We start from the raw sequence: 14,637 nt of genomic DNA on the forward strand, positions 1-14,637 counted from the left end.
AATTACCCATCTGTTTTGGGGTCTGAGCACATAAAAAGAGTATTTAAAAACAAAAATGAAACCTTGGAACCTAAAAGACAGGATAGCCAGTAGTCAGCCAGCCAGGCTCAGGCTTGTTTTACCGTTGCTCCTGGTGAGGATGTCCACTTCACCTATGAGCACTGGTTGAGACCTGTTGTATCAGCACAGACTCAACTGCTGGCTCACAGTCATCCCTGATGCTACATGGAATGCACCATGTGTTTGTCCCTTCCAGCAGTTGTAAATGTTTTAGATTTATTTGATGGTCCAAACATTTCATTGCCATTGTTTCTCTTATGTATTTGGTAAGCTAATTTTGATAAATTTTAAAGAAAAGGTCTTAATTGCCAACATGGTTGTGTTTTGTATATATACCGTGGAGTGTGCTAAAGCACATGGAAGACTGATTAACACAAGGTACTGAGATTTTTTTCAAGAAACAGCTGTCAAATCTCAAAGTTTGATTTAAATGTGAAGTTTGCTAATACACTACTGAACTTTAAATCTCCAGCACAATGATTGTAAACATAGGGTTTGTCTGTATTTTCCTAAATTGATTTCTGGCTTCTGATCTGTAATTATTGGAAAACTATTTCCATTTTTGCCTGTTTCCGAGTTTTGGTAAATAGCCATTATTCAAATTTAAAATACCTCTAATTTAATGCCAATAAAATTGGTTGTAACCAAATTTTAAATTAATAATGATTCCCCCCTAAAAAAAGAATATGTGTTAAATTTTTTCATGCTTGAAGCGAGTTGTTTAGCTTTTATATTTATACGTTCTATTAAATAGAGTCATATTTTAAGAGTTAGTAGGGGTACACATAGACCTGGCTTATAAAATTTAAAGAGATTTTTTTGGTGTGTCTTTTTAAATAAACATATAATAGTGTGTATAATAATCATTTCATTCCTGTTTTACTGTTTGTGTATTTTTATATTCAGTTTCTCATTTTACAAAAAAATGGTTTATCTTTAGAACCTGATTAGTAAGTAGGTTGGTGGAAAATCAGAAGGCCCTTTTCTGTAGAAACAGTATTACAGTGATTTTGTTCTAGCCCAAGCTAAAATCTTCAATTTGATTAACCACATATAAAGGACAATGACATTATTATTGCAGCCATTTGACATTTATGATATTATATTCTTTCTGTAAGACATTCCAAATTTCATCTTAGGATACTGAGTTTCCTGCTTTTGATTCGGTTTAACATTTACTTGGACTACTCAAGGCTCTGGACGGCTGAACTGTGTGTGGAAAGCTCTCTAGAGAGCCATTTGAAGACGTACAGGGTGATGGAAACATAAGCAGGGAGAGGAGAGGTGAACACTGCAGAGCAGAGCAGAGCATAGTTACTAAATTTATAGGATGAGGGCATCTAAGTGAAGACCCAGAAGTAACTTGGTACAGTGTAATTGGCACACAGTCAGTTGGTTCAGGGACAGAAGGGATAGGTGGTAGGATGGTGGACAGATATGAGAGACATTCTAGATCTGCTTGGGCAAGATTTGGAGGATACTCACGATAGAAGAGGGAAGTGTTTAAGATGGCTTTTAAAATTTCAGTCTGACTTTCTTTGGGAAGGAAGACTACATTAACTTGAGATAAAAAGTATTGGAAGTGGGAGGGAGGCTCAGGTTTAGGGTAAAGTTGATGAGTTTTGTTTTGTGTTTGAAGTGCTTAGGTGATCACCCACCCACCTAGCATTTTATTGACTACTCATTATGTGCCAGTACCCTGGGAGGTATGGGAATGCAGAAAGGCAGTTGTATACTGTTAACAGCAAATCTGTACATAGCTGGGAATGATCCAGCATGCAAGAGGCTGCAGAATAATTTTTTAAAAAGTGCACTAGTTATATGGCATTATGTAAAAATGTGAATATGTAACAGATGTGATTCTGCAATCTGTATTTGGGATGAAAATGGGAGTTCAAAACACAATTTGAGTCAAATGTATGAAAGATGATATATCATGAGCTATGTAATGCTTTAAATAATCAATAAAAAAAAAAAGATTCCATGACCAAAGTCAAAAAAAAAAAAAAAAAAGTGCACTAGTTGGCACTTGTTCGAAATTGAGAGTGTGGAGCTTAGGGTAAAGTTAGAGCCCAAAGTGCTAATTTGGCATTTATCTAAGGCAGTTAGAGTGAGTGGATCCCCAGCTTTTGACTTCATTGTGAAAGAAGGGTTTATCCCAGATTGAGGGGGACTTGGTAGAGACTGCTTCAAGGCCCAGAGGTTGTAGCATGCCATTAGCTATGGGAGAAAACATACCACCCTCATGGGTCATTCTCTAGATGTTATAGGTATGATGACACAGAGGGAAATGAACAAATGGATGGGAGGTGCTACCCCCATTCAGTTCAGAACAGACTTTTTTCTTCTGCTATCAGGTGTATTCTTATGGGGAGTTCTCTATCAGTTTCCTGAAAGAGGGTCTGACAAGTGCTTCTTTTCCATATTTTATTATAGTTGAACGTAGAACAAAGAGCACAAAATATCCCTTGCAACATACTAGTGCTATTAAATATTTTTTAAGTATTCAAACTCTACTTTTTTATGTTAGAAATATCCAAATTTAATTCAGCATCAACTTGTTATTTCTTGTTTGTCTTACATGTCTTTCATTTGAAAAATTGCAGACAGCTACTAGTAACGTCCTCTCTGGATATCATGTGGAAGACTTTGATGAAGGTAAGTACCAAATCTTGTGTAACTTTTGATAGCTGTGAATCTGGGCTTTTTTTTTTTTTTAATTGATTATTGGGAGGAAATTTACTGAGTTATGGTACATGTAAGTGGAGATGTATGAAAGAATATAAACATTTGAGAAATAGTTGTGGATGAAAGCCATTTTCTCCTTGACACTCTTTTATAGATGAATGGGGCAGAGTGGAGTTAGAAGGTAACAACACTGGAGTTCATCTAGTTCATCCTCTTGCCTCTGTATAGGACTAAATTTAAAGCTTATCCTTAGCTCTTCTCCTCTTCATCTCTTCTCTTCCCCCTCTCCCTCTCCCATTGGCTAGTATAATCATTATCTTTTTTTTTAAAGTTCTGATCTGTAAACTGAGTTATTCCTGTCTAATTAAGCCTTCCCTCTCCATTTACCAGAGGAAAGGGAAGAGAGACCAACATTAATTGGTGTTTGCCACATGCTGTCTTTCACAGAACAATGCTGACTTCTTAGGGTCCTTCTCTATCTTTTTGATAGGTGATGAAGTGGATATTTGTTAAGGTTTAGTACTTTCCCCAAAGTCACTCTGCTAGTAAGGGATGAAGCATATCTTTAAATTTAACTTGGCTGAATTTTTAACCCCTTGTAGTGGGAGGCACAGTGACATGGGAGGAAGTAGAAAATGGCTGCTTAGCCTCAAGCTGTTGTTTTTCCTCTTAAGCTTCATTTTCATTGGCTTATTTGGAACCTCATCTAAAATTGAAGTTCATTATACTCAGAATTAAACAAATTTTGTGTTTTGGCTCCTATCTCAGAAATAAACTTAAAATTTTATTTCGGTTATAAAAGAGGGTTACAGCATACAGTGACATGTGTCAGACAAATCCCAAGGAACATGAATGATGATGTGGAGCTTCTTACTCAGAGTGCAGTAGTGGAATTTGTTATGTAAGATTTCCTTGATAAAACCATTTTTTTCCTTCCTAAAGGAATTCCTGGTCATCTCATGCTTAAGAAATGACAAGCATGCCAAATGCCTCCCCTGGTTCTTAGGGAAGAGATTGCACTGATACAGGTCCACCAGTTTATAGGACAGGGCCAGGACCACCAACTTGCTTAAGTTAACTGCCTCTTCAGTGATTTGTTTGTTTCACCTACTTGATTGATTTAGCTCAGTTGATTGGTAGGTTGCATTTTGGTAGAAGCTAGTATGTCATGTCCTATTTACATCATCTGGGATGATGTGTGTGGAGGGATTGTAGTGTTTCTTACACATTAAAATGTCAGAATTATTAGGTAGCCTCAAATGATAAGATTATATCCTGATTACTCCCTAGGGTCTTGTAATGGTTGGCATTTCCGCCCACCACCTAGGGGAATCACAAGCAGCGAGGAATATACTTTGTGTAAAAGGTAATGTGAATTTTTTTTTTAAACCAATTACATGTCTTTGTTGAAAGGATAGACTATTTTCCTTTCTTTTTGGAAAGTAGTAATTCAAATTCAAAGAGGATAATAGTGAAGGAAGAAAAAGTATAATGATTGAGTAAAATGGTTTATTTTCTATATGAAATAGAAGCCACAAAGGTCATTGTCATTAAAGTCAAAATCATATCCATGAGCCTACTTTTAATTACAAACAACAATGATCTAAATGCAGGTTGTTAAGACTGTTCCAGAGTCTTTTATGAGGCCAGTTGTATTATTATGGTTGAGCTTAATTGCTGGTCTCTTATAAATATGAAATTTACTTAGCTAAGGTGATTGAAATTCAAATTGCTTTTCATAAACTAAAGTAGAACATAAAATAAAGGTATATTAAATTATATTAATAACTTTCCTGAAAAATTTTCATGTAATTCTTATATAGAATTATATTGAGTAATTTATATTTGAAGGGCTAACCTTTCAAAATTTAGTAATTACATATTCATGTAAAAAGAATTTAAGGTGAACTTTTCAGTTCTTTTTATGAGAACGGGGTACTTAGTAGAATTTTAGATAGAAATTGTTTTTGATAATAAGAAAACCTGATACGTGGTTTTGATGATTGACTAGTCAAGATATCAGATTTGATTTTGCAGTAGAAATAAAGAAACTAAATAGTAAATATTGAAAATCCTAGTGGCATTGTATTGTAGGTCAGATTGCATATAGTCCTATGGGAAGGAAAAATTTATAGTCCAGATGAGAACAGAAAACCTTCCTTCTTTTAGGGAAAAATAATACTTTAAAGCAAAACATACAATGACAAAGAAATTTTTGGCTCATGAAAACATGCTATGCTTAAATGATACATAAATATATGATTTTAAATGTGTCTTTTGAAGCATAAAATAATTTAATAAACAGCATAATTTTAAGTTCAAATGTTTTGTTGTATAGGAGAAGTTGTAGATACACTCAGCTTTCCAGTGTGGTGAGCCACTGAAAGACTTATGCTATGCTGTGGTTCATTTTGTATTTCTTTCCAGCTAGAGTTGAAAATTATTTATAATATCTCTCTTGTTTCTGTTTTGCTATTTATAGATTAATTTTCGTTTTTTTTCCTCTCAAAGATCTATCAATTTTTAAATGTTTTCATTGATTTAAAAACTGGCTTTACCCATCATTTTGTAGCATATTTGAAACTTTTTTTTTTAAAAAAATTAATGGTCAAAGCCCTTTTTATGTTTTTGACCACAAAATTAACAATTGATTTCTTTTTAAATTGTCTTTGGTTGACACATAATTGAGCATAAATATTTATGGGGTACAATATGATAGTTTGATGTTTGCATTCATTCATTGTGTAGCGATCAAATCAGTGTAGTTAGCATATTCATTAACTTAAACATTTATCATTTCTTTGTAGTTAGAACACTCAAAATCTTCTAGCTTTATGGAATATATACTATATTATTGTTAGCTGAAGTCACCCTAGTGTTCCAAGTCAAACACTGAAAAATCAGTAACTCTTGTATCCTTTAAAGTGAACATTTATTTATTTACCCCTTGAAGAATTGAATATGACTATTGAATAAATTTGGGACTCTGTAATATAAAACTCTTGTCCTGAATTTATTTGAAACTTAAAATAATACCATCCAATATTTTCAGTGAAGTATAGGTAATAGTTATATATAAATAGAGTAAAACTATTATATTTGAAGGTGAAAAGCAGTAGCCTTACAATGATAATTTAATACCAAATGTTTCAGAATGCAATTCCTAGTATATGGAACATTTTCTTTAGGTCATATCGTTTTGGGAAGTACAGCTTACCTGTGTGTGAGCAGCTAATCCACTTGATGTCAGTGTTGCTTTAAAAAAAAAAAAAAAAAACCTTTAGAGGAATTATCCAGTAGAGCTCTTATATTACAAAGGAAGTGACTTTTTGGTGTCTTTTGGGGGAAGGGGTTGTGACTATACTGTGGTTTAGGGTCCCTTATTCCAGATAAAGAAGTCAGTGCATGTGGGGTTGGTGTTTTGATTGTTATAAATGTTCTATAGTTCTTCAGACCTCTACTGTCTCCTTTGCAGTGTGATAAGTATGACTTTCCAGAAGATGTTTTGTTTTTGTTCTTGAGGAGGCAGAGGGCAAATGCTGCAAGTTTATCTTTAATGGTTAAACAAAGTGTATGATAAAACAGTCTTTCCTGTTCCACTTAGATTTTTAGAGCAAGGAATCTGTAGGTATGGTGCCCAGTGTACTTCAGCACATTCCCAGGAAGAACTAGCAGAATGGCAGAAAAGATATGCTTCACGGTTGATAAAATTGAAACAACAAAATGAGAATAAACAGCTCTCAGGCAGTTACATGGAAACCTTGATAGAAAAGTGGATGAATTCATTATCTCCTGAGAAAGTGGTGAGGAAAATAAACTACCTTTTTTTTTTTTTTTTTTTTTGGCTTTCTTAAACAATGAACTTATTTGAATCTTGACTTTTTTGTATGCTGTGTTTTGGTTTATTTCCTTTTCTAATATATGAACAACTTGATTCCTGATAAAATGATACTTTTAGTAGCAAAAATAGATTCATTTGTTAAATTAAGGCCAACATTAAACTATTTGCTTAGAGAATTGCAGGTGTTGTATTAATTATCTTCTTTTAGGCAGTTTTGATCATTTGTTTTGGTTAATTTATTTTTGATATTAGTTCTGTTATATTTGTTCTTATAAAAATAACTGAAAGTTAATGTATAAAATACCTTGCTTGATAAACAATTCCATCAGTATCTTTACTGTTGATATTTATTTATCATGCTAAAATTTTTATTTGTGTTTTTAGTGATAAAAACCATAAGATCAATTCTCTTTATTTTCAGCTTAGTGAATGTATAGAAGGAGTAAAGGTGGAGCATAGTCCTGACCTGTCGGTTACAGTCAACACCAAAAAGTCTCACCAGACATGGACCTTTGCTCTCACTTGTAAGGTATGAGTTTTGTGCTCATTTAAGAATATAACTTTTGTCAAGTTTTCTTCAAGCTTTTTTGGACCTTTTAATCTCTGTGTTAAGAGAGCACTAAAAATGTTTTAATCTAAGTACATCTCATGTAGGGTCTATATTGTGCTAAAGTGGAGTTCTGTATTTCAGTCATTAAAAGTACAATTTATTTTGACTTTGAGATACAATCTGTATAGTTATTTAGTATTCTTTCCTATTTATTTATTTGGTAAAGAAGTATTTGCCATATTATCTTACAAAACTGAAATGTAGGATGGGGTTCATGGCTTATAAATTAGCTATTGAATTGTTTAATCTGGCAGTTTTAAGATTTTTAAATAACTTGATTTTCTATTTGATTTGAAGAGATTGCAAATTCTGTAATACAGTTTTAAATATGAGACTTTTCTGTAGTATTTCTTATCTTAAACTATAATAATCAAAGTTTAAGATTGAAGCAAAGTCAAAAATTTCTGTGACTATGTTCAGTGGAAAAGTTTTGTGTTCTTTTTGGTGGTGTTTCTTCCACTGTATCATCTATATCTTGAGATGAAAAAGCTAAGAACATTTAGCTTCAGCCCTGAACCCAATCCAGGGCTTTCAGAGGTAATTGCCCTCCTATGAAGGCTTCCTATTTGAGGCTACATAAAACTTTTTTAGGCAAAGTGTATGGAAAGTTGGAGGTCAAGGGTGACAGAAGGAGATAGATTTCGTCCAGTGAAAGACGAACATATCACAGAAGAAGCAGGGAGCTAGTGGTGTAGCATAAATATATCATTTTAACAACTGTTTTTTTTTTTAACCATTCTGACTTTTTCTTAAATCACTTATGAGCAGTTTGTATTTTGAACATAGTATCTTAAAAGCATGGGAAAGTAACAGTCCCTTATGGAAATATTTTCGTTGAAGAGCCCAATTACAATTGGATTTTTCACCCCCTTGTACTCAATGCATTATTTTAACTTCCTTGTAGCCTGCAAGAATGCTGTATCGTGTAGCATTGCTTTATGATGCTCATCGTCCTCATTTTAGTATCATTGCAATATCTGCCGGAGATAGTACTACCCAGGTATCACAAGAAGTCCCAGAAAACTGTCAAGAATGGATAGGAGGAAAGATGGCCCAAAATGGATTAGATCATTACGTGTATAAAGTCGGGATAGCATTTAACACAGAAATATTTGGAACTTTTCGCCAAACCATAGTTTTCGACTTTGGATTGGAACCAGTACTCATGCAAAGAGTAATGATTGATGCAGCTTCTACAGAAGGTAATATTTAGACTTTTTTCCCTGATACGATGTATTAAAAGGCAAAAGTAAAAGATATGTATTGGCCCCTAAATATTCCCTGGATAGGGAGGGAATGATAAGAAAAAAATCCAAGTGGATTGGCTCATTTCTTGCATAATGGTTCTTCTTTAGAATGGTTCATACTGTTCCCTGCTCCTCATTCAAGTCACTGAGCAACCATTGCTTTGAAGTTCCCTAAACTTGTCTGAGTAGTTGATCAGGTCTGTTTTGATGGTTTATAATTTTATTTTTAAGTAAGATAAGTTTTAGCACAGTAAAATCTTTTAATATAAGTGTGGGTAGAATATCATTTTAATGGCAGTCATGTAAACACCTGCAGTGTCGAGTTCCGTGTCCTGCTCACTGTCCAGGAAGCTTTGCTGGTGTTATAGTCCATTATCTCTCAATGAAAAGTCCTCCTGTATAAACCCTCAGAAGTCAGCTTGCACATTCACTAGTGTTAGGAGACCAGAGTGCCTTCAATAGGATCTACTGTGTGTTTGGGGGGAGAGCCCCTTGGTTTTACTATGTAATACCGGCAGAAGATGGTGAATTGCTTTGTATGTAGTCGTGTTATTGCTTAGCCTAAATTTTATGCCTAGATCTAATAGGACATGGGAAGGGCATGTTAGTCCACACTTCTGTGGCTTTTGGTTGGATTTATAGGTGCTTTGTTTTATTTAACACTAAATATTTATTTAGTATCTCTTCAAATAACACAGCTGTATGAAACTCACTATTGTATTGAGTGTAATTAACCATAATGTGGAGGATGGTTTTTCACTGTATGCCATAGTGCCCCACTCACGAGAACCCAGAGAGTGACCTCTTCATGAGCAAATACTAGGATTTTATTTTGGACACTGAAAAAGTAGAATTGGTCTGTCTTCCTCTCCTTTTGCTTCTAGATGAGGTTAAAGAAACATTATTGGCTGAATTTTGCCATTTGGTGTTATCTTCTCATGTGCTTGCTGAGATGACCTAGGTTTCGTTTTACCCGTGTTCCCACTTATTTGATTCCTTTTACCTGTTTTTGTTCTGGTTATCTGTATTTCTGTCATATTTTCAATACTCTTGGGAATCAGCATAAGCTATAGTCATAGCCAAATAAATGATGGTAGTTTATCAAATAAAAATAGAAGCATAGATTTGGCAGATTATTTTTGCAAAGGATTAGACGTTGTTATTTAGGTGTTACAGGGCAGATGATTTCTGTTGCAGCTACTGTGCTCTGCATTGTAGTGCAAAAGCAGTCATAGACAATACACAAGCGGGGTGACTGTTCCAATAAGTTTAATTTTCACCAATAACAGTGGGCTAAATTTGGCTTGTATGCTGTAGTTTGCCTACCTCTCTACTAGAAAGTTGCTTTCAGAACCAGAACTTCAGGACTATAGGAAGCGCTCCTTTTAAATCCTGAGGAGACATAAATCATAAAAAGAGACCAACGGGCAACCCCTACTCGCAAATGTAACTATAAAGGGGTATTTTTTTAAAAACGTGTAGGTTGTATTTTAAAAGTTTGCTTTTATATTGGTGATTTCTAACTCACAACTTATTTTCCCATAAGAATAGGGTTTCAAGTGTTGTCAAGAATCCACACTAGTTAATATGTTGTTCATAACATAAAATGTTAAATGTCTGTAGTGAAAAGTAAAAGAAAATGATACTATTGAAACAGATGCCAGTGAGAAAAGTGGTGATGAGGAGGATTGCAGGGTCTTTCATGGGCTTGAGAAAAGTACTTTTACTGTTTTGCCTCCTGTATGTGCTACTTTTCTTTCTTTCCTTTTTTTTTTTTTTTGGTACTGGGGATTGAACTCAGGGACACTTGGCTACCAAGCCACATCCCCAGCCCTATTTTGTATTTTATTTAGAGATAGGGTCTCACTGAGTTGCTTAGTGTCTCTCTGTTGCTGACTGAGGCTGGCTTTGAACTTGCAGTCCTCTTGCCTCATCCTGAGCCGCTGGAATTACAGGTGGGCGCCACCACACCCGGCCAGATATGTGCTACTTTTCTAATTGGAAAAGAAGAGCAGTGGACAAAGTTTAGAGTGAAGTAACAGTTGGATTTGAATGCTGATTTTCTACTCATTACCTGAATGGCCCTTGGGAGAGTACCCAACAGTTCTGAGCTTCATGCTGAAACATAAAAGGGAGCCTGTGGTATTTGCCTCATAGAGAATTGTGAGGACTAGAAATAAGCCTGGCACAGGATCTGACATTTAGTAAACAGTTCTTATTTTTACCACGAGTCGTGATTAGGATAATTTCTGGCTTGTACTCAGAATGAAGGAAGTAGAAAAAGAGAGAGGGAACTTTGTTTTTTAATTGGGGATTGGGTATATGGGGTAACAGAGGAACAGAAAAGCAGAGAGAAAGAGCAGAGCTGTTAAGACCAAGGCACCTGCGTATCTCCTGGGCTGGAGAGCACACTGTAGGGCTTGAAAGAGTTGCCCAGGACTAATATTTTGAGTCAGTTAACTGTAAGAAACAGTTTTCTTTCTGATGTTCCTGTTTTTAAATATGATAAATTTTATGTTTTATTAAGATATAGTAGAGGGAGTGAATACAAGGATACTCTCTTTCCCTACTTTTTACAATATAGGTGCTGTATCTACTTTTGGGTGACCTCTTTGTATGTAGTTTGATATCTTTGCCTATTAAGTAAGACTTTACTTTCAAGTAGTTATTTCAAGAAGTAATTGAAAAAAATTAGGTATTTTCTTGAATTTTAGAAATATTGAAATAATTTCACAAAGTGAAATTTGGTTTTTAAGGACTGAGGAAAAAAGAATATTATAAGAGAATAATATAAAATGTACAAACAGAGCTTTTGATATAAGATTTTGAACATTATAAAAGGAAAAACCTGTATGTAGATTTAGATCAGATGACATTTGACTGCCTTTCTTGGGTTGTTAACTCATATTAGCTGATGTGTTGTGCTGATTTTAGTTGTGTAGTTGTGTCTTAGATAAAAGTCCCTACTCTTAAAGTTGATGCTATTGAATGTTACCATTTTTTGTTACGTTCCTGAAGTTTTAAATTGCATCACTACATTTGTTTCAGTGTAATTGTATATAGAGTTCTAACAGAATTTTTGAGAAACAAAGCAAGATATAAATATATAATGTTTCTCCTGTTTTTTAATCTTAGTAGCTTAAGTCTGTATTTTTTATTAGCAGAGCAGAGTTCTTGTCAGCAAAAAATTTGAGGACAAATAATTGTTTATGTACATTTACAATTTTATAGACATTCTGAGAATAAAAATATAAAGTGGCAGTGCCACATTTTGTATCATTTCCTGGAATACTGTATGGATAGTATTCATGGACATTGAGAACAAAATGACTGCTTTGTTAAGTTAGTGACAGTGTGACAGCCTGGCTCATTTGACCTCTTGTTTCCACCAAGGCATTCTTGGATGTTTCTTGGTTTCCAGTTAGGAGAAAAAGTCTCCTTTCAGGTACAGTCAGCCAAATACAGTGGAAATTGAATTAGATCTGAGCTTTGTCATGTTTATACAGTTTTGATTATAAGTTATAATGTAATTTGATTTCTGTATACAGAAAGAAATTTTGAGGGTGAAGGTATAAAACTGGAATTTGTATGGGAAATACCTTTATCACGTTTTTCACTTGACTGTTCAATGTTGAAGCAAAGTTTTTAATTCTTAAACTAATGATGGAAACAAAGTTCTTTTCCATGAAATTATAAATTTGGACCATGCTGGGCCATCTGTTAACTCAGCGTTTCCTAGACTGTGTTCCATTGGAATGAATGATAATACCTATGGTGAAGAGTTCTGTGTACAAATAAGTGTGGAAATGCTGCATGCACTCCTTCCCTTTTGGACTCAACAGTGCGCCTCAGTGATTAAAGGCTCTCAGTGTTTGTCAAACTGATTTAGGTATATTAGTGTATTCCTCATTGAAACTTAAAATCAAGTTATATAGCAGACTGGAATGAATTTTCTAGTATTGAATTAAAAATCCTCCTTACTTTAGTTAATTCCAGTTTGAGTTTGTTTTTTAGTTTTGTCATAATATACACCCGTGCCTCCCCCCAAACAATTGTGGGGATTGAACCCTGGGCCTCATGTTTGCAAGGCAAGTATCTGCCACTGGGCTATACCCCCAGCCTTGTTTTCATGATATCTAAAGCATCCAGACCTTTTCTTTTGTAGACTATATTTGGATTTTTTTCCCCCTCTAGTCAACATATCGTAGAGAGGAAATACATATAACCTTAACCTTTTTTTCCCCTAGGTTTTTTCCTTGTTGGTGAGATTCAGGTTCAGAAAAAAACACTATTAAAAGATTTTTTTGGACTAAAATTGAATATATACCTCTCAAAAATGTGTAGCAAAAGACATCCACAAGGAAAGGAAGTTAGTGAGTTTTCCCCTTACTTACAAAGTAAACTCAGTGTATACTTCCTACCAGTTTGATTGATGGAAAACTTGTGCTTGAAAGTACTGATTTGGAATTGTGTTTTGAATATGTGGAAGCAACATGTTGAAAGTAACTCTCGTCTTTAAATCTGAAAACTTGATATTATACATTTTTCTACTATGAGTATAGTATGATATGTTAACATTAACATAAACTTTAGTGTGACTGAAATATTATTCCCAACTGCCAAAGTTGTTGGTAAATTAAGAACATATTTTTGTACCTGTCTCTATATAATATGATTAGAAAAACAGGAGAAAAATAGGTTTTAAAAAATAGTTTGTTAATAAAAGATAAACGGAATAGAGTGTAAGTGTGCACAGAGTATGAGTTACTTCTGCTGTCACTCTGCTGTTTTAACTTTTTGTTAGCCTCATTAAGAGAGCAAAAATAGGGCTGGGGAAGTAAACTTAGTGGTGGAGCCATTGCCTGCATGTGTGAGGCCCTGGGGTTCATCCCCTGTAGCATTAAAGGAGAAAAAGAGATACTCCTCTTGATTCTAGGTAGCAGTTTGGGGAAAGGAAGGATATTGGAACACAGTGGAAGTGGCAGCTGGTGATTACTTGAATTTTATTCCATTGTAAAGTTGAGCAGTCAAGGTTTGTCAGATTACAGACCAAAATACTTTCTAAGCAAGAGTCTTATTTTCTGATTTTGGAATTAGGAAGCATTTAATTTTATCTACAAGTCCTAGATAAATGCAGCTGTTTTTAATAAATTTCATATTTAAAACCCACTCATCACATGCCTCTGTGTTTGCTCTTGTGATGGCTACTTAGAACACTGGATTTTTTCCCCCTTACTGTCTTCCTACCCATTCTCCAAGCCCTGTTAAAGTTACATTTTAAGTTGGCTGCATTACATACTTCAAAACAAAGTAAACCTTGGATGCTATCTTGGAATAGCAACTTTGTGGCTGAAAGGAGAGCCAGCTGCTATTCTCAGTATCAGAAGAGCTAGGGAAGTTGGGAAGTGTCAGACTAGATATTCCAATCTTGAATTCTGTTTTTGATAGTGGAAGCCCTTCCCTTAAGGTATCTTCAAAACTTTAGATATATTATAATTATCTTTGTAAGTTTTCCTTATGGATTTCTCTTAAAATATATTTATAGTTTCTGCTTACTGTATCTCAGGGGAAGAAATTCTTTAGGTTGTAATTTCTGTGAGATTTGGGATTTATTGTGATAGGAATTGGTTAATAAGTCAGTGTTAAACTCTCCCTGTATGGTTTTATGAATTTGGATCCTAACTTGTTCACTTTCATCTTTCCAGAGTGTTTTCCATTTCAGCCTAATGTAGATTGAAGAAAAGTGCACACCCGTGAGGAGCTGGCTCAGGCCAGGTTTCTTCTAGTGGGTGCACCTGTGCTGCAGGAGGGGATGACAGTGAGCTCAGTAGTGGCCCTGTCCCATGCCCATGGCTCCCTCCCTCTCTTCACAGAGGCAGTCTTAGCACCTACTGACATTAAGCACTATTAAGTTAGGTCATTAAATGAGTGCAAATCCAGATATCCTTTTATGATAATGAGCATCTGACATTTAGTGATGGTATCATCTGTTTATTGTTGGCATTTGTATAATTTCTTTTTGTAGTTATGCTCTAACGAGTGAATGTAGTGTTCAATTTTAGGAAGATGATAGGATTTAGGAAGAAGACTAACTTTAGGAAACTTGCTCATGAGGCTACTATAAGAACAGAGTATCAATCCATTTTATTTTTTTAAAAATATTTTTACTAGTTGTTGATGGACCTTTATTT

The 14,637-nt window shown here is 34.7% G+C and overlaps 1 protein-coding gene across 3 annotated transcripts in view; it reads left to right on the forward strand.

The window, feature by feature from the left end:
* HELZ (helicase with zinc finger) overlaps positions 1-14,637 on the forward strand; it is a 168,462-nt gene that overhangs the window by 52,509 nt on the left and 101,316 nt on the right. For all 3 annotated transcript variants that reach the window (XM_081271910.1, XM_081271909.1, XM_081271911.1), the window contains exons 8-12: positions 2,667-2,718; positions 4,039-4,114; positions 6,353-6,551; positions 7,011-7,118; positions 8,104-8,401. In XM_081271910.1, the coding sequence (XP_081128036.1) occupies positions 2,667-2,718; positions 4,039-4,114; positions 6,353-6,551; positions 7,011-7,118; positions 8,104-8,401 (733 nt within the window). The remainder of the gene's footprint in view (positions 1-2,666; positions 2,719-4,038; positions 4,115-6,352; positions 6,552-7,010; positions 7,119-8,103; positions 8,402-14,637) is intronic.

Source organism: Spermophilus citellus (assembly GCF_964194105.1).
Source record: "Spermophilus citellus genome assembly, chromosome: 17".
Lineage (NCBI taxonomy): Eukaryota > Metazoa > Chordata > Mammalia > Rodentia > Sciuridae > Spermophilus > Spermophilus citellus.